Genomic DNA, 20,332 nt, shown 5'->3' with positions numbered 1-20,332 from the left:
TTTGTCTCTGGAAGTCATCGTCCAAAATTTTTACACAGTTGCACATGAGGACCACTTTATGGTCATCTCACATCCTCTTTTTTGTCACATCTCTCTGAAACAGGTTGCCAGGCTCAGGCAGACTACAAAGTCAGAGGGTATTGACCAATGAGCAAGCTGCAAAGGTGGCCTAGCAGTCTGCATACTACTCCCATGCTGTATGTATTCAGGCCTGTCTTAGCCCGAAGGAAGTATCCATCCTAACTTCAGCATGTCCTGAAAGCAACAGTATACATCTTGGGTGAGCTAGGACCGTTATTTCTGCTACAAGTGATATCTAACATATTTCAGAAAGCCACCAAAATATACTGAGTAATCTCAGCCCAAAGCGATATCAGTCACTCAAACCAGCTTTAGGTGCTCTTGCCCAACAAATCTACACAATTCCCAGACGAAGAGTTGTATCTTAACACTAATGAATGTGGAAGGAAGTTCCTATGCAGAAAACTTCCCTGCCCATTGCCCAGCCAACAGCATCCACAAAATCAACTCCTGGAGGTCAGGGGATACTCCAGAACAAGATGGAACACGGCACAGAAGCTGCTGCAGGAGAAAGAAGTTGCTGCAAAAATAACCTCCTCTCTTGGGTAAACAGAAATACCCTCTGTTCGCATAAAAATGGCTAGGATACTACCCAAAGCGAATATCTTCTTGTCTTGCTTATTGGGGCTAGAGTAGAGGAAAATCTCAAAGGCACACTGTCCACTTTCTCAGGCCCACTTGTGCCTGCTAAGTGGGCAAAGAGGCACCTTTTAAAGTTGTGTTCTCTTATATACAGCAGGGGAGAACAACTGTCCCACTTCACCCCAGCACGGTGTCCTTTCTATTGACTGTTGATGGTGTCTCTTCTGCATCTCATTTTAGATTGTGAGCCCTCTGGCAACAGGGAACCATTTATTGATTTATTTTGCTATGTAAACCACTTTGTGAACTACCTTTTTAAAAAAGTGGTAAATAAATATTCTTAATCATAACAACCATACAGGCACAGATAATGGCCAAAAATGAAGCTCTTGCAAAGGGTGTGTCATGCAAAGGGAAACCTGGGTCAAGAGCTTTAGTGTCAGAGAGGAAAAAACTGGTGTGGTAACTATTCTTCCTTCTTTTTATACTGATAAGGAAAATCGAAATTAAAAATATACAGTGCAAAATGCAAAACAGCTATATTAGTTGTAGTTTAAAAAGAAGCTCATTAAAATGGGGGGGGGACGGACGGGACGACAATGACTACATTATTTGGGTTGAAATGAAGGGACTACCAGTAAAATTCAACACCTTCCCAAAGTTTATCATCACACACTCAGGATGTCATTACATACTGCTTACTAATTCAAAGTTCTTTTGATAGCAATTTCTCTCCCAATCCCTGCTAAAAGCATGCAATCCATCTGAAAGCATACTGAAATAAACAAGATTGCCTAAGACCACACAGCAAGAAAACAGAATGAGAACCTCAGTGCCAAGGTTCTCAGGCCTCTCACCAGTATAATGCTGATCTTTACTGATGGAGTTCATACTGAGGAATATATTGGAAATCACAGATGGAAAAAAGCTGACAAGGTCACACAGGGTCTCAACCATTTCAAGGCAGGATGGCTTCACCTGGTCTATACATTCATGCAACAATGATTTCCCACAACTGGGAATCTTGATACCCAGCAGAAGAACCCTCTGCTAAATGAATTTAACAATGGTAAAAAGTGCCAGAGTGAGATCCCTAAAGACGGTAGCAGGTCCAATTCAGGAAGGTATAGATAGAATATACTGTAGTTTGTTCTAAAACCTTAAACATAAAAGTTGTGACTATTTGGGGAAGAAACCTCAAGGAAGAGATACTGAAATGCTGCTCACTTATGAGGAGGTCTCCATTTACTGTAGTGGTGAAAACAAATGGGTAAAACTGAGCACATTGAGTTTTATGTGCTTGTAGGAAAGGCACAGTTGCGATTCACACATCAAGAGTCCTTCAGCTCTCTTGGGAACAATTTTGGGAATACCAGGAAGACTGGAAGTAGGGAAGAAAAGGAGTATCAAAACAAAAAAAAAACCCATCACCACTCTTCTCACAACCTTGTGTTGCCCTGATCCACAGTGGCCTGTCTGCTGCCTTTCTAAGAGCAGAATTCACATTTCATTCCTCCACCAGGTGGGGAGAGAGATTCAGTTGCTTACGAAATGATCCTTCTTTTCAAACGCAAGGAAGTGCCAGATCTACCTTGGCTCAGATGAAGCAAGCAAATGGACTTTTGGCAGCTACCAACTAACAGCAAACACTCACATTCCCTTTCAGGTCCAACTTTGGCAAGCACTGGAGAGCAGCGCAAGGAAAGGGAAGAAAAAGCCCTCTCCTCTTTGGCAAGTTAACAAGTGCCACACATGCTCAATAAAGAGCTTCAACAAAAGGCTGCTGTAACACAAGCAGAGAGAGAGAGCAAGAGAGAGAGAGCGCGCAACGTGAACAGGAGGTATCACCTTTTATGCAGAAAGCATATCTTTTTTTGTGCACTGAAGGGGATGACCAAAGGTCTCCCTTCTCAAAAGTGTCTCCAAAAGGAGTGTTCGTACCCTTCATCAAACATTTGGAGATTTCTTTGGGACAATTTATACACAGATACACATGCACACCCTTTCTTTGTAACATCCTAAAGTTTACAGCTTAGGGCCAAGCTAGAGTTCAGAGTGCAATATAAAAATAATATACAACAGATATATGATGTTAAGTGCTGTTCCTGTACCTGCCAGGCAAGCCATCGCTTGCATTCATCATCCAGACACTATTACTGTTGTCTAACAGAAAAATCCAACCCATAGTTCAAGAGTATTTGCATGGTGTTTGTAAACACATCAGCTGCTCTGGAACAGTATAACAGCTGAACTGTAGCAACAGATGTTTAGCTTATGATGTGCCTTTAAGTTTTCATTTAGTGTATGTTAACGGAAGCCCTGACCTACCACCATGTGGTAGATAGAAAGTCTTATGCTGTACACCCCTACATACAATACGCAGCAATTGTTTAGAAAAAGCAACTCCGAAAGAATGAATGGAAGACACAAGGGGATTTCTTTGCTATTGTACAAAGCATTTTGGTGGACTCCATGGCTTTAACCTATCTCATAAATACAGGCTCCTCAGTACATGTCTTTGTAGATTTCCTGCAAGAGTGGATGCAAAGAAGTCTCTGCTTCTGTCTTTTTGATCTTCTGCACTAGCTGTGCATGCTCAGTCACTAGCTGCCGCAGGTCAGCCATCTTCTGAAGCAACTTCGGGAAGAGGTATTGAGTGTCTGGGTGATTAGCCTGCAGGTGGAACTCAAGGGCCTGGAGGATATTATCTTGAATCTCCTCTACCTGTTTGACGTTCATCAAACCAGGACGGTCTACAAAAAAAGAAGAGAGAAAGATCAAATGAGATAAAAAATATTTAAGCCTCTCAGCAATTCCTTATGAATATTTGTCATTTTACTAAGAATTTCATCCTAGTTTTTTTCTCAGTTGGATTTTTTTCTGTCTGCAGGAAGTTTTTTTTTTAATGGGGGACAGGATAAAAATATACAACACCTTCTCCTCACCTCCCCCCCCCCCAAAAAAAAATCAGGGACAAACACAGGCACAATTGTAGTGATAACAGTCCAGGAAAATGTTAACTTCTTGATGCTGCTGATTGTATAAACTGGTTCTAAGGCAATCAACTAGTACTAGCAGTTCTGAACATGTTGCTTAAAGTACTTCTGAGTCCTTAAAGCAGATTCATGGCCATAAGTAAGGAGATGAATTTCCAATCACACTTCACCCATGTGTATTTTTGTCGCCCATGAATAGAAGGACAGTTAATGTTCTATCTGCTATTTTTTTCATACAGTTATAAAAATCTGGAAATTTGTGTTTTCACATGTTAATCTCTCGTTCCTGTACAGAAACATCTAAATGATCACCATGAATAGGTATGACAGAATACCTCTTCATTCGTTCTGTGGGCATCTGCAGCACAGCCACCACTGCCTACCAATCAGTTCTCAAATGGAGTTGAAAGGGATGGACTAAGAAACATTATCAATTTTACCAGTGTGGTTGTTTGATCTTCACAAAAGGCAAACATAATATATGCTGGTGAAACTGACAACACTGGTCAATGTCATGGGGGGGCAAAAAGGTGAAGGAAATAGAGTGCAGTATTTGATCAGTAGGCAGCATGTGTTATATAGCTGATAGATTGTTGCCAACATAACACAATGGAACTGCATTCAAGCCTAGTTGCAGAACAGAATGGGTCACCATACTAGGTCAGGTCACAGCCACATACATTCTTTTGAATCTCAACCACACAGAAGCTGAATGCTTTCATTTCAAGGAACCTTTGCTCCAGTTCAGCCAACAGACAGGAGCAACATTTTAGGGTAGGGTAGGGTAGGGTAGGGGTGTATGTGACATCTGTATTCCCAATAGGAATGCACTATCTTTCATGTCTCACTACAGAATCTGATCAAACTGGTTCTACAGGTTTCATGGCACTTCAAACTGAATGGGAAATACCCAATTCCTCCACTGAAAAGCAATAAAAGCAGTTTCAAGTACAGCTTGGTCTATGATTGCTGTAGATGCCTACTGGCTAGCGTTGCATGACACTACTGGTGTCAAGTTAACACATTCCTCTCACCCACCCCATAATCCTGGAAGCAGTTTCAAGTGTTTTTCATACATATTGATTTAATCATATGCCCATAAACACACACATGCCTCTTAAAACAGAAGAGCACAAGGCTATCTAGCTGCCTGACTGCAGTGTCTGATGAGCACACTCCACTATATTTCCTTGATTAACAGCTATTGAAGCTAAGCTGGGGCTCACATCATTGTAGAGGAGGGTTCTCAAACTGCTGGGTTGCAGCCCAAGAAAGCCCGGTATCTGCCCTCTTAAGGGGTGGGACGGGCAAGGGCATGGTGGCAATACGATCCCCAGGATTGTGCCGCTGCTGGAGACAAAGGGGCTTTTTAAAAACTTACCCCTTTCTGCACCAGCCTCCAGGGTGAGCGGGGAGCCCTGAGAAGCTTTCTGGTGGGCATCCCATGCCTCAAAGCAACAAAAATATGCTATCACGGCCCAGTTGTGGGTTACAATAGCACAACCAGAAGATGATTGCGATCTCATTTTTTCATTAGAGTACAGTACTTTGAACAGGATCCGTACCCTACATGGTGTTTGCCAGGACTCAATATTTAAATGGGAGCTAATATCTACCCGACAGTGTGATTGCGGATTTTCCCGCCAAACCATATACCACACTGAGGGCGTATACTGGCCCATAGTCTGACTTTTTCATTGAAGGTAACTGTCCTTGAATGGCTGGACGAACTGGACATTGATATTTGATCTAGTCTAATTGTTATATAAGTCCATGTATTATATGTCATACGCTAAATAAATAAATAATTATTTTGAGGTGTGGGGAACCCTGTAGAGGGCTCCGTGGGGCTCCCAGAGGGTGGCACAGAAAGGTATTTTTTTTAATCCCCTTGGTTTCCAGCAGCGGTACGATCCTGGGGACTGTGTTGCCTCCATCCACGCATCTCCGCAAAGACTTATCAGGGTTCTCAAACTCCCGGTAAGTTTGAGAACTGCTGCTATAGAGGTAAGAGGAATACTGATCAGAAAATATTTTATTTGTAAGCACCAGGATGGCCTGACTCAACACTGGGAATCCCAGTTCTAATAGTCTAAGTAAATTCAGTCCTAGTCAATAGCTGGATGAAAAACTATCTGGGAATTCCATGTCTGCCATCTTAAGTTACATGAAAGATAGGCTAGATATAAACGTAAAAAATAAATTTTATGTTTCCCTCCTAATATTACTACGACCAGGGGAGGGGAACTTCTCAAAGAAGAGTGGTGAGTGGAGGAGACAACACTATAAATTCCCGTCCCTGTACTTTAACTCCCCCCCCCCCCCCCAAGGCTCCCAAAAAGAAGGAATTACTGCATTACCATTACCTTGGTAAATGTGGATAATCAAACATAGAAAAGACTACCAGAAATTGTAAAAACTGCATTAGAGGACACATGTAATATTTGAAACAAACAGGTAGCAGAACCATTGGTAGAACATTTTTCTAGATACAATCCAAAGTTTACTGAATTTCTCTTTTGTTTCATAAAAGTGAGACTTGCAGAATGCAGTGTTAGGTGTTTTTTTTTTCCATTATCACCGAAAAAAATCACACCTATATAAGGAATGATATATCACTCAACCTCATGAGTAGAAAACAGGGTGGTGTGTGTTTCTTATAGTTATTCCCAAGAGGGCAGTGGTTCTCACCCTTTTCAGCCCAGGACCCACTTCTGAGAATGACAATCTGTCTGGGAACCACCGGAAGGGATGTCATCAACCTGGAAGTGATGTCATGGCAGGAAGTGACATCAAACAGGAAGTGACATCAGTGTGATATCAGAGCCAGAAGTTATTTCATCAAACAGGAAGTGACATCACTGTTCTTACCTAGGAACTCAAACTGTAAATGACAAGAGAAAATATTCCAGCTCAGAAGCTTTTTCCAATTCTCACTACCATTGTACCATACCAGAAGTAAGCCCTTCTTACTGCCCATTGTGTTAAGTTGGGAACATCATTTAAAGTAGCTTTGTGATATTGTCCAAAAGGAAAAGTCCTTAAATCTTATTACTCACTCCCTGGAACTAGCCTGGGTCATGGTGCTTTGGAGACAAGGATGCCAGCAGGTAAAACAGTGTTTGGGTGGGCATAGGGCAATGTGGAAGTCAGGGCTCCTGAGTTCACAAAATTAATGACATGATTCTGTGCTCTGAAAAGGTCTGGTGTTTATATTTAAAAAGCAATTATCCATTTCTACTGAATATCTTAATGCTTCCAGGAATAAATGTGAAAGTTTAACAACTTGCATCCGTAAAACCACCACCAAGAAGTAGGAAGTTTTAAACATATGCCAGAACTGTCAGCTGGCAACAATTAAGCAAAATTGGTGAAAGACTATGGCAGAGCTGTAATTCTCTGAAGATTGAACCAGAGATAAAAGCAAGGAGTGAGTCTTGTGGGCTTTGAAATCACTCAGCTGCCAGGACAGCCACCACCATTCCCATCATCAGTAATGCACCCCATTTCACAAATTACCCTGAAGATTCCAAATGCTTCCCTGCCACATACACTGACTTTACTTTCAGTTAAGTTCACATACAAACCTAAAGATAACCAAAATCATGGAAATGGAAATGACATAAGCGGTCATCTAGTCCACCCCCTCTCTGTAGCTTCTCAGACATATGCTCAGTGCTTACTTTCAGCCCATTTCACACACAACCCTGAAGATCACCAAAATCATGGAATGACCTAAAAGGTCATTAAAAAAGGGACATAGTGGGCATAACGGAAACCTGGTGGAATGGGGAGAATCAGTGGGATACCGTAATCCCAGGCTATAAACTCTACAGGAGGGACGGGGGGGGGCGTGTTGGAGGTGGGGTGGCCATTTATGTTAAGGAAGGGATAGAATCCAGCAAAGTAGAGATTGAAGGTGGGTCTGACTCCACCATAGAATCTCTGTGGGTTGAATTACCAGGCTTGTGCAGCGATGTAATACTGGAGGCGTGCTATCGTCCTCCAGACCAGAAATCGGATGGGGACCTTGAAATGAGGAAACAGATCAGGGAGGTGACAAGGAGGGACAGGGTTGTAATCATGGGGGACTTCAATTATCCACATATAGACTGGGTCAATTTGTGTTCTGGTCACGATAAGGAGAACGGATTTCTTGATGTGCTAAATGACTGTGGCTTAGAGCAGTTAGTCACGGAGCCCACCAGAGGGCAGGTGACTCTGGATTTAATATTGTGTGGTACACAGAACCTGGTTAGAGATGTAAATGTTACTGAGCCGTTGGGGAACAGTGATCATGTTGCGATCCGTTTTGACATGCACGTTGGGGGAAGAATACCAGGCAAATCTCTAACAAAAACCCTTGACTTCCAACGGGCGGACTTCCCTCAAATGAGGAGGCTGGTTAGAAGGAGGTTGAAAGGGACGGTAAAAAGAGTCCAGTCTCTCCAGAGTGCATGGAGGCTGCTTAAAACAACAGTAATAGAGGCCCAGCAGAGGTGTATACCGCAAAGAGAGAAGGGTTCCACTAAATCCAGGAGGGTGCCCGCATGGCTAACCAGCCAAGTTAGAGAGGCTGTGAAGGGCAAGGAAGCTTCCTTCCGTAAATGGAAGTCTTGCCCTAATGAGGAGAATAAAAAGGAACATAAACTGTGGCAAAAGAAATGTAAGAAGGTGATACGGGAGGCCAAGCGAGACTATGAGGAACACATGGCCAGCAACATTAAGGGGAATAATAAAAGCTTCTTCAAATATGTTAGAAGCAGGAAACCCGCCAGAGAAGCAGTTGGCCCTCTGGATGGTGAGGGAGGGGAAGGGGAGATAAAAGGCGAGATGGCAGAGAAATTAAATGAGTTCTTTGCATCTGTCTTCACGGCAGAAGACCTCGGGCAGATACCGTTGCCCAAATGGCCCCTCCTGACCAAGGAGTTAAGTCAGATAGAGGTTAAAAGAGAAGATGTTTCAGACCTCATTGATAAGTTAAAGATCAATAAGTCACTGGGCCCTGATGGCATCCACCCAAGAGTTATTAAGGAATTGAAGAATGAAGTTGCTGATCTCTTGACTAAGATATGCAACTTGTCCCTCAAAACGGCCATAGTGCCAGAAGATTGGAGGATAGCAAATGTCATGCCTATCTTTAAAAAGGGAAAGAGGGGGGACCCGGGAAACTATAGGCTGGTCAGCATAACATCCATACCGGGTAAGATGGTGGAATGCCTCATCAAAGATCTCAAAACACACAGATGAACAGGCCTTGCTGACGGAGAATCAGCATGGCTTCTGTAAGGGTAAGTCTTGCCTCACGAACCTTATAGAATTCTTTGAAAAGGTCAACAGGCATGTGGATGCAGGAGAACCCGTGGACATTATATATCTGGACTTTCAGAAGGCGTTCGACACGGTCCCTCACCAAAGGCTACTGAAAAAACTCCACAGTCAGGGAATTGGAGGACAGGTCCTCTCATGGATTGAGAACTGGTTGGAGGCCAGGAAGCAGAGAGTGGGTGTCAATGGGCAATTTTCACAATGGAGAGAGGTGAAAAGCGGTGTGCCCCAAGGATCTGTCCTGGGACCGGTGCTTTTCAACCTCTTCATAAATGACCTGGAGACAAGGTTGAGCAGTGAGGTGGCTAAGTTTGCAGATGACACCAAACTTTTCCGAGTGGTGAAGACCAGAAGTGATTGTGAGGAGCTCCAGAAAGATCTCTCCAGACTGGCAGAATGGGCAGCAAAATGGCAGATGCGCTTTAATGTCAGTAAGTGTGAAGTCATGCACATTGGGGCAAAAAATCAAAACTTTAGATATAGGCTGATGGGTTCTGAGCTGTCTGTGACAGATCAGGAGAGAGATCTTGGGGTGGTGGTGGACAGGTCGATGAAAGTGTCGACCCAATGTGCGGTGGCAGTGAAGAAGGTCAATTCTATGCTTGGGATCATTAGGAAGGGTATTGAGAACAAAACGGCTAATATTATAATGCCGCTGTACAAATCAATGGTAAGGCCACACCTGGAGTATTGTGTCCAGTTCTGGTCACCGCATCTCAAAAAAGACATAGTGGAAATGGAAAAGGTGCAAAAGAGAGCGACTAAGATGATTACGGGGCTGGGGCACCTTCCTTATGAGGAAAGGCTACGCGTTTGGGCCTCTTCAGCCTAGAAAATAGAAGCCTGAGGGGGGACATGATTGAGACATACAAAGTTATGCAGGGGATGGACAGAGTGGATAGGGAGATGCTCTTTACACTCTCACATAACACCAGAACCAGGGGACATCCACTAAAATTGTGTGTTGGGTGAGTTAGAACAGACAAAAGAAAATATTTCTTTACTACGTGTGTGGTTGGTCTGTGGAACTCCTTGCCACAGGATGCGGTGATGGTGTCTAGCCTGGATGCCTTTAAAAGGGGATTGGACAAGCTTCTGGAGGAAAAATCCATTACAGGGTACAAGCCATGATGTGTATGTGAAACCTCCTGATTTTAGAAATGGGTTATGTCAGAATGCCAGGTGCAAGGGAAGGCACCAGGATGAGCTCTCTTGTTATCTGGTGTGCTCCCTGGGGCATTTGGTGGGCCGCTGTGAGATATAGGAAGCTGGACTAGATGGGCCTATGGCCTGATCCAGTGGGGCTGTTCTTATGTCATCTAGTCCAACCCCTTGTCTCTAGCTTCTCAGACATATGTTCAGTGCAGAAGAGATGACCAAGGCACTTGGAGAGATGTATCATATCGGTTTGACTACTTTTAATGGTGTGCATCAGAGAAGTGTGGGGCGGGGCCATGGAGCATCCCCCTCACAGCTGTAAAGATAGGGATGCCCTACCGTTCTCATCCCAGATGCTAAAAGGAGCCAAACAGTGGGGTAGCTATATTGGGAGCCCTCGCTTGTCCTGGCCTCTCCACACTCCCTCTCGCCTGGTTGAGCACGTGACAGCAGAGTGTGCGCACTGAAGCCGCCACCCATGGTCCCCACTCAGGACGCTTTTCCACTCCACCTCTCGCCTGGCTGAGCGCATGGCAGCAGAGTGTGGGCGCTGAAGCCTCCTCCGCAGCCACCCATGGTCCCCACTCCAGGGCGCTTTTCCAATCTCCCTCTCGCCTGCCTAAGGTTAAAGGGAGCCAAACAGAGGGGTCCTGCATGCCCCCAAGAACAAGGGAGCACTCGCCTGAAAATCTTCAAGTATGCTCTCCTCTTCTCTCCCCTCCTTTGAATGGGGCTGGGCAGTAGCACACCCACAGAGGAAAAGTGGCATGCTGCCTGCCCTGCGCATGTGCAAGCCGCTCTTTCTGTTTGTTTACTCTGTGCCTGGAAGCCTAAAATAGCTCCCCAAGGGTCTGTTTGCCCTGTCTCAAAATGGCGCCGCCCGGGTCTACTTGCCCTGTCTCAAAATGGCGCCGCCGACTTCATTTTGCCCTTTTTCAAGATGGTGGCCACCATCTTATCGCGACCCACCAAGTGGGTCACGACCCACAGTTTGAGAACCTCTGCAATAGGAAATAGATGTAGCTTCAAGTCAGCATATTTATAAAAAGAATGAGTCATGAGTATAGCAAACATTCATTTAACTGATAACTAAAGGAAATGCCACAAGACTTTTGACTTGAATTAAATTCTTCCCCTCAGCTCAGCTAGAGCAATGTTATCTGCAAATTATTTCACTGACAAAATTTTCATTGATAAAATTCTTCCCCTCAGCTCAGCTAGAGCAATGTTATCTGCAAATTATTTCATTGACACAGTGATAGTGGGGATGATCCTTTTTCAGTTCTTGCAACATTTTTGAGTACATACCACAGATTGGTTCCACAATGCATAATAATATAGGAGGAGAATATCTGAGCTCAAGAATCTTGAGGTTGAAGTTGACATGGACTTATTTGTTCCGAATACAGGTGGAGCCTACGTATCCGTGGATTTAGTTCAACGCAGGTTCCCCAGACCCATAATGAGCTAGCTCCACCTAAGCCCTCCAAAGGGTGACCAGAGCTTCACTCCAGTCACCTCCAGAGGGCTTTCTGAAGCCCGCAGAGGCAGCATGAATCAGCCTACTGCCTCTGCAGGTTTCAGAATAGCCTGGAAAGGTGAAAAAATGCCACTTCTGGTTTCCCTAGCAGAACTGGAAATGACTTTTTTAGCCATATAAGGCATTCTAAGGCCTGGGGAAGCCCCTGGAGGGAAACCGGAAGTGGCGTTTTTTGCCTCTCTGGGTCATTCTGAAGCCCACAGAGGCAATGGGTGAGTGCATGCTGCCTTTGCAGGCTTCAGAAAACCATCTGGAGGTGACAGGAGCACAGCTCTGGAACCCCTTCGGAGAGAGAAAGGGGCCAAAAATTGCAGATTTGATTATTCACAATTTTCTGTATCAGTAAGAGGTCCAGGAACGGATCCCCTGTGGATACCAAGGCCCCACCTGTACCAGAAAATAAATTTGTCTGCTAGTGGTATTGTTTCTTTAAATGTAAATATATTATTATAACTGATTATTTTCAAATATGATATGTTGTAGGTATGTCATTATTTCTTACATAACCAGTTTCTTTTGATAATTTAATAAAGCAATTATAAATTGTTTAATCTTTCCTTTAGCTCACCTGGAAAAGAGCTTACTTGAAATTTATCAGATGATGGCAAATACATTTTATTGGAGTTTGTTAATTAAAAAACTTTTTCCAGCTTTTGGGATCTCTTCTTTCCCCTCAGACTATGTATTTGTCAAGGTATCATCTAGCCCAGACTTCTCTGCCCTTCCCCCTCAAAAAAGAAAAAGGCCTTGAGGTACAGAACTCTCATACTTGAAAGTGCCAGAAACCTTAATGAAGACACAAGAAATCAAGAAGTTGCAGAAGACCAGAAAAGAGAAAATATGAACCATTGCTGAGAAAAGAAATTAAAAACAGTAAGTTGCAGGCATGCTAGAAGAGAAGAAAGAAGCAACAAAGATGTTGTGGAAAGAGGGTTGCTGGATATGGGTGCTTGAACATTCAAGAAGGAGGGCAGCAATCCAAATTCACCCTTGGAAGAGGTAGGGAATAGAAGTGCTTTGGAATTTGGCTGATGCATGAAGAGAAAGAACAGAAGGAAAATACTACTAGTGATACAACTACTGGTAAATGGGGGCTACTATGTTACTTAGGGCACTGGTAAAGCTTAACACCATTTCCACAGGTAGTACAGTAATCCTACCCTCTGACCATGATTAAGTACCCATATTTGCAATATTTGCAAAATCTCATATTTGTATTTGCAATGCAACCTGCTTTACCATAGCCCTGTACCCATCAGCAATTAATCCCCACCCACCCACCCACCCGCTTAAAAGACTCCCCAGTCTCACCTCCACACAGGATAATGGCAGCTACGAAAAGAGACAGGTCACTGTCATCCAGCTCTAGGGCATTGAACTTCACAGCAAACTCGAATTTGGGCTCCATGATTTCACTGAAGGGCTTACGCAAGCTGCGCAGGAACTCGCGTGTTACAAAGCCATTCCCATTGGCCACCAGGAGTCCATCCTTGTTCATGATGGAGGCAAGCATGGCAAAGATGGCCTCATGCACCCCGTATTTCAGCAGAGTCACTTGGTCATTAAGGTAAAGGCTGATGAAGCTTGGGATGCTCTTGGCAAATTCTGTTAGCTCCCGCACAGTTTCCACTGATGTGCACTGGCAGCGGTAAAAGACATGGACGCCAATTTCCTTGTATGGTGGTATTCCATTTACCAGCTGTTTCCACACCAAGCCCTTTTCTGCTTGCCACAAGGTATCCATGTCATGAATCACAAAAGGCTACAAAGAACAAATGCATGAAGTTATGATACTGTAGTAAGGAATCTAGCCAATGCCTGAACAAAGTCATTATGAACATCCATCTATGGAGCTGTTAATAATCAAAATTTTCCTAAAAAGAGATCTGATGTTCCTATCACAGTCTGGTCTTAGACGAAGAATTAAAATGATAGTTCCAGCAGGCTTTTCAGCACTTGTCACCTCTGAAATTGCTTTAAACTGCTAGTATTTTAATGACATTGTTTTCACTGATTTATTATATTACTAAATAATGTCTCCTCGAATTTATTTATACCCTGCCTTTCTATATAAAGTAATTAAGCACAAAACCTATAATCTTTGCAGCAACACAACGGCATGCAATAAAAATGCAGCTATAAGAGTTTAGTGAATTCAGGAGATACCTCTATCATTGCAGAAGCAATACAAGCATAATAACTCATCATCTAATCCTGAAGCTGTTCTCCACCAATCCTAACTAATCTTTTACAGTACTAAGTGCACAATCCTATCCAACATTCTAGTGCTGATAGCTGTGCTAACAGGGCATGTGCTAACGCCGTAGGAGGGGTGGCAGTCATGGAGGCTCATCAAGGTAAGGGAGCATTTGTTCCCCATACCTCAGGGCTGCTTTGCAGCTGCATCAACACTGGAAAGTTGGATAAGATTCCTCTGAACTGCCTGAAAAGTGGTTCCTGAGGGTTGCAGGTGCCTCCAGCAATAGCATAAGGGCTTTAGAGGAAATCTCCAGAAACCAGACAAAGGTACCATATGTGGGAAGATCGCTGCATCCCTGAAACTTCTACCAAGCAAACTGCTACCAAGCATCCCTCTACCTTCAGAAATGGATGTGAGGATATCCTCAGGGTTCAGCAATGGGGAAGAGAGTATGGAAAAAAATGACTTGCCCAAACGCTATTGTTGCTGAAGATTACACCCACAGGAATTTGGATGTCAAAATTCAGTTCGCCTGATACCTGCAAGCCACATAGGGAGTTTGCCAATTCCAACAGTGATAGCAAGTTGCCAAGTAAGGTATTATCCAAATAACCATATTTAGGGGAGAGATAGGAAAAACTGATTAAAATACTTTCTTTTTTAGAATGATTGAACTACCATTCAAGCTGGGTTTTAAAATAACATTACATAGCTAATTTGCACTGCTACAGATTGAAAAGAATTCAAGATTCAAAAGGTAGCAATGTAATGGCAACAGAACTATTACTGCTTATAACTGGATCTTGTAACAACCAGAACTTCTGAGACTTGCTGCTGGTAAAGCACTTGTCAAATGTTGCAGAATACAGAACATCTTCAGATATTTATTTATTTAAATTATTTATATCCTGCCTTTCCCTCTAAATAAACAGATTTGGTATAGAAGTACACCAAATAAACACAGAAGTTTAGTAGTGCAATATAGGAGCCTACTAAGCATATAGCTCCTGTAACATGCTGGAAAAGACTTAACACAAAGTTAACTTAACAAGCCTCTGACATTTTGCTTCTCACTTCCCTCAAATGTCTCCATCTTTTGTATCAACTGAAAGAAACTGACCAATTACTGAAAACACAGCTGAAAGTTCAAGGAATAAACTGAACTGAGAAGCTGTTCAATCTGTGCAAACCTTTCAGTTTCTGATATCTGTCAAGTTTAAAGTGAATGTTCAGACTAAGCAATTATGGAACCAGGACACTGATTCTAACTAGAGTTTTGATATTTGCATAAATATAGTAATTCCTAGGGTGGGGCAAGATATAAACCTAACAAAATAAAGATAAACAAAATGAGGTATCTATAGTTGTTATATTTATGGTATACAATGACAATCATATTAATTTTTCAATTGTAGTATATCATTGAACATCAACATTTATTGTTAGTCCCCACATTTCATTATATGGATGTTTTATTCTCTGAGCTTATTCTTTTGCAGTATGATAATACCTACGTCTTTATATTGTTTTGAAGTCAATATGATAAAACCTTTTATTTACTATAATATCTCCTTACACAAGACTTTTCTGCTAGTCCTTCCATGAGCACAAGAGGCTTAAAACTTTCTGGGTCCTTCATTCCAGTCACTTTGGGATTACTCTGGGCAGAAAAGGAAGGATTTAAATCAGGGCAATTAAAACTAGAATTTTTGGAAAACCATATGGGATGGAGATTTAGAAGAGAGAGGGAATTTCTTTCCTTGGGAAATACTCCTTCACCGGTAAGAAATGAGATAGTTGTTAACTTTTGTCCCCCTTGCATTCACAACTGAATCCACTGTGAATGGTAATGACTACTTACGACTTAGTAAACACCACAAGTACAGAAAACATTTGGCTTTGCAACTTTTTTCACCTTTTGGTGATGAGATTCAGATCATGCAACCAAACCTTGAGCCTTTTATGAGTGAGAAAAAACTGCTAAATAACACTTGGATGTGTGCTAGTCGGTTTTAGCAGCTCCTGCCCAGCTATTGATTGGACTGCAAATAACAGGAAGGTAACAGGCTCTTCTTCATTTTTAGCACCCTGGGACTGAGGTACTCACTGGGGTGCTGCTGGCTTTCCCAGTCAGAATGCCTCGTGCTTTCTTTTTGGTCATGTTGAAAATTTTCAGGTAGGCATTGTAGATGTGCTTGGAAAAGGATTTCAGGTCAGCCACCTGCTGGTTTTGGCAGCTGATTTCACTTGCTGTCAGTCCTGCTACTAACTTCCTTTTCTCAGCTTCAGGCATGCGGCCAAAACGAATGGCTGTGGAACAAGAAAGCCAGTATAGTTACAAGTCCTACACAAAAAATGGTAGGACCAATTCTCTGCACAACTGCATCACTAGACCTTTGTTTAGAGAAAAAAATCCAAACTTTAACCTTTTTTCCCCATAAACATTCAAATACAGACAAAGTAAAACAGTTACTAAAAGTGTATTCAAATTACTTAACACAAAACAGCGACAAACAAGCTGTAGGTAATCAATATTTCACCCTTTCCAGCTAGCTACGCTACCCCTCTCTCTCTCTCTCTCTCTCTCTCTCACACACACACACACACACACTGCAAGAAGAAAGCCTCACCATTGTGTGACATGCCCAAAGAGAGGCATTTCTGAAAGCGGCAGTACTGACACTTGTTCCGGTTCTTTTTTTGAATCTTGCAGTTCCGATCACATTTCTCATACTCCAGCTTCATCCGGATTGTTCGACGAAAGAAGCCCTGTTGATAAGTGACAGCAGAAATGATGCAAGGGGAGAAAATAAGAGTAAGGTTGTTCTGTTATAACAGTGGACATTAAAAAGTTTAATACTAACTTGAATCTTGGAACAGAGAAACACTCTGTGCAAAAACGAAAAAGGCTTCAGAACACAAAATTATGGCCCAATCCTATCTTTACCATGTGCCAGTGGAGCATACAGCACTTTGTGACAATGTGCCTTCTGGGGCAGGAGAAGGGCAGGGAGGGGTTGTAGACAGGTTGGGGCAGCAAGGACAGGCTGATTGGGCCCAAGGGGGGGGGGCAAGATCAGCTGCACTGGTGCACGCTGCATCCTATCTCCCTTTCCAGGCCTGATTCGCTGACACAATATTGTTAACACTGGTCCAAGTTAACCCACTGCAGCTGCTGAAGTTTACTCTGGTGCAAGGGAGCAAATGTCCCATATCCCGAGACCTCCAGCAGCTGAGATTCCCATGCGAGATTAATTGTAGGCCATGCCGGTGCTGCTGCATTAGCGTGGGGAAATTTAGTTAGGAATGGGCTCTATGTTTGTCACAAGAGATGAGGAACACACAGGAAAAAAAGTTAAAGAGAGAAGGGAAGTCCATACATGTTTGTATTATAACAGAAACCAAGAATGTGTGATACCACAAGTGGTCAGCAGGGGGGATATGAAAACAAATTCCAGTTTTCCAACGTAATTGTTTTCTCTCCTCAGCATTTTCTTGTTTTGGCCTTGAAGAATTTTAACATCTGAGCAAGTAGCTTAGCTCCTTTGGTATTTGTAGTAGGGGGTGGAATTTTATGACTGCCACAGCTAATCATGGAATTGGGGCAGAATATGTTCATTGGTACCCTGTGGCACACATCAGCCAAGGAGAATCTCTAAAAACAATCTCTATGTTCATTGAAACCAGAGATTCACTAGAGACTAGAGCAGAGAAGTGTATAGAAACTGCATAGCTGGAGAATGCATTTACAAAAACAGCCAGCAAGACCAACATGCCACTTCGTGACCGATTCCAAAGGGGTAGCTATGTTAGTCTGTGCAGGTTGGAAGTCTTATTACCTGCCTGTTTTAGTAGGACATAATTGTGTGAGCACAACACCTTATTACAAACATTGATTTGCACATAGGGGATTTTGCTCCGCACTGTCAGAATACAGATCTTTCTTAGGCCTTCATTCTGATTGCGACAGAAAGGCATTTGAATCTTTAGCTAAGAAAAAACCATTAAGCTTCTTTTCCACAGTTTACTGTTGCCTGATAGCTTTTATTTCTTTTTATTTTGATGCTTTCAGGGAACACATGTGTGCACATGTATATGTGGTGCTGGATGTCTGCCAAAAGCAGGGATGTGACCAGTAACATGATGTTAGTTCCAGGACTGATGGCAAGAGGCCTCAGATTCACAGGCAAAGAATACCACACTTTTAATGATGAGAGCAATCACATACACCCTGCCATCACAAGGCTGATTTAGATGGAGCTTTGCTGCTACAACATTCTATGGGTGACCACATCTTGTGCAGCAAATTTGACCTTATGAACAAATGCTACCTCCTAGGAGCTTCTTGACCCAGAAAAACAAGTTAATACAACAAAAGGATTCCCAGTCCTAGCTGCCCTCGCTAATTTTGTGGCTAAATTCAATCAAGGAGACACGTTAATGAACCAACAGAATTCCTGAGCTAGCTACTATACACTCAGCGAAGTGCAACAACAAAAAAAGCACCTATAATAATAAGTCAACAAATAAAGTTCCTTCATGAGTTAGCCCCATAAAAGAGTACATAGGATTCTGTGAGTGAAAATATAAAAACCTGGGTCACTAGATCCTCATGTCATTTGTTCCTTGCCTTCATTTTTACTTCCTATCAGTCTGTCATGCATTTGACCCATTGGTGTTGTGTGTAGCCATTCTCATTCCAGCCACAACCAAGAAACAATGTGCCAATCCAGCACCCAGGGTCAGTAATCCCTTCTCTCCTTTCCAACCTTTCTCCTTGCTTCTTTCCCTGAGTGCAACTAAAGCTGCTATGCTAACTTTCGTGAGTCATCTCATAAGTGCCCCTTTTCTCTGGGAAAACAGCTCTGACATTCTTGTCCTGATTCATTCCCTCAAGTGAATTCAAGCTACCACCAAGTTTTGGGGGCTAGCTTCAAAAACCCTCTTTCTGTCTTTAATCAGGAGATTTGCCCATTCTTGGCACTCTTCTCCTATGGCTCCTGCAACACACCACTCCCTACGTAGCAGATACAAATAGGTAAAATCGGACTTTGCTGCAGGCTTGCTACAGATAAACAAGTACCCCATCTTTAATCGTCAGTATTAACACACTTAGTATTCTTGATTTTCTGCCTTTGCATGAGAACTGTCCATGTATCTATTTTAACTGTTTTAGAGGAAGCCCGGGATCAGCTCCAGGCTGCCATTAGGAATTTCCTTGACCAACACACCAGTTGCTTGAATCCAAGCTGCTCAACAAAGTCCCCTTCAAGCAGCTGTAATCAGAGTTAAGAAGGTTTATCTGGCAGAAGAGATCAGCTACCTCACACAAATGGGTGAAGTGATTTCATGGTCTGCTGAGTTAGAGCCCAATCCTGAGTTAGAGCCCAAACCTCGGCAATCTGGTTTTCTGCCAGAGGCTTACCACCGGGCTACCACCTGTGCTAGCCCAGTGCTGGCCGGCACTGGGAGGCATGCCAGGGGGAGGGAGCGGGGAGACAGAGAGGCAGGTCTGGTGGAGCTCCACTCCACCGGATCCTGTCTGTTAGTGTAGGGCTCGGCACCCTACACAAACGCATTTACCTAAAGTGAAATAAAGTGAGCAGTCCCATTGCGGGACTGCTTTCCTTAACCAGGAGAAGGGGACTGTTGCCACCCGCAGCAGCCCAAGGTGTGCAGGATGCGGCAGCAGCCATTTTTGGTGCCGCCGAAGCTGGGCGTCCCAGGCAGTTCAGGATTGGGCTGTTAGTCTCTGGAACTTCTTGCCACAGGATGTGGTGATGGCATCTGGTCTAGGTGGCTTAAAAAGGGGATTGAACAAATTTCTGGAGGAAAAACCCATCACGGATTACAAGCCATGATGCGTATATGCAACCTCCTGATTTTAGAAATGGGCTATGTCAGATGCAGGAGAGGGCACGAAGATGCTTGTTGTCTTGTGTGCTCCATGGGGCATTTGGAGGGCCACTGTGAGATACAGGAAGCTGGACTAGTTGGGCCTATGGTCTGATCCAGCGGGGCTGTTCTTATGAGAAGCTCATGCCTATAGACCTTGGTTTAAGCAACAGAGAACTGCTCTCCAGCTATGGATTGTTGCTGTGACCCAAACCTCAGGAACACTTCGCCCTTCTTTTCTCTCCAATTCCCCAGTACCCTAAAACCCCAATTTCCTAACCCTGGGTCTCTCAGGGAAACCCACATCACTTTCCTAAGTTCCTTCTCCTCCTTCGTGCCTGCACCATTTTGCACTTCTTTTCCTTTCTTCTCTCTCTGCTGCTTTCTAAACTTCATAGCAACTCCTTACACTTAGAACCTAGCTGTGAATAAATGGTTAAGAGATACTGATTGCTTTATTTTGATTGCCTTTTCCAATTATTGTTTATTAACCATACAATAAAATTTGTTCTGTTGCACCTCAGCCCTGTGTCCCTTCCCCAATGAGCTACG

General features: G+C 43.2%; 1 protein-coding gene across 2 annotated transcripts in view; it reads right to left on the bottom strand.

Moving 5' to 3' along the window:
- Positions 1-1,306: 1,306 nt before the first annotated feature.
- Positions 1,307-20,332, bottom strand: part of PPARD (peroxisome proliferator activated receptor delta) — a 63,395-nt gene continuing 44,369 nt past the window's right edge. For both annotated transcript variants that reach the window (XM_066623566.1, XM_066623567.1), the window contains 4 exons: positions 16,516-16,654; positions 15,993-16,195; positions 12,997-13,447; positions 1,307-3,416 (listed from right to left, as the gene is read on the bottom strand). In XM_066623566.1, the coding sequence (XP_066479663.1) occupies positions 3,169-3,416; positions 12,997-13,447; positions 15,993-16,195; positions 16,516-16,654 (1,041 nt within the window). In that variant the 3' untranslated portion in view covers positions 1,307-3,168. The remainder of the gene's footprint in view (positions 3,417-12,996; positions 13,448-15,992; positions 16,196-16,515; positions 16,655-20,332) is intronic.

This window comes from Tiliqua scincoides, chromosome 4, assembly GCF_035046505.1.
Source record: "Tiliqua scincoides isolate rTilSci1 chromosome 4, rTilSci1.hap2, whole genome shotgun sequence".
Lineage (NCBI taxonomy): Eukaryota > Metazoa > Chordata > Lepidosauria > Squamata > Scincidae > Tiliqua > Tiliqua scincoides.
Note: the sequence above shows the minus strand (reverse complement) of the source record. Positions and strands in the feature narration are given on the sequence as shown.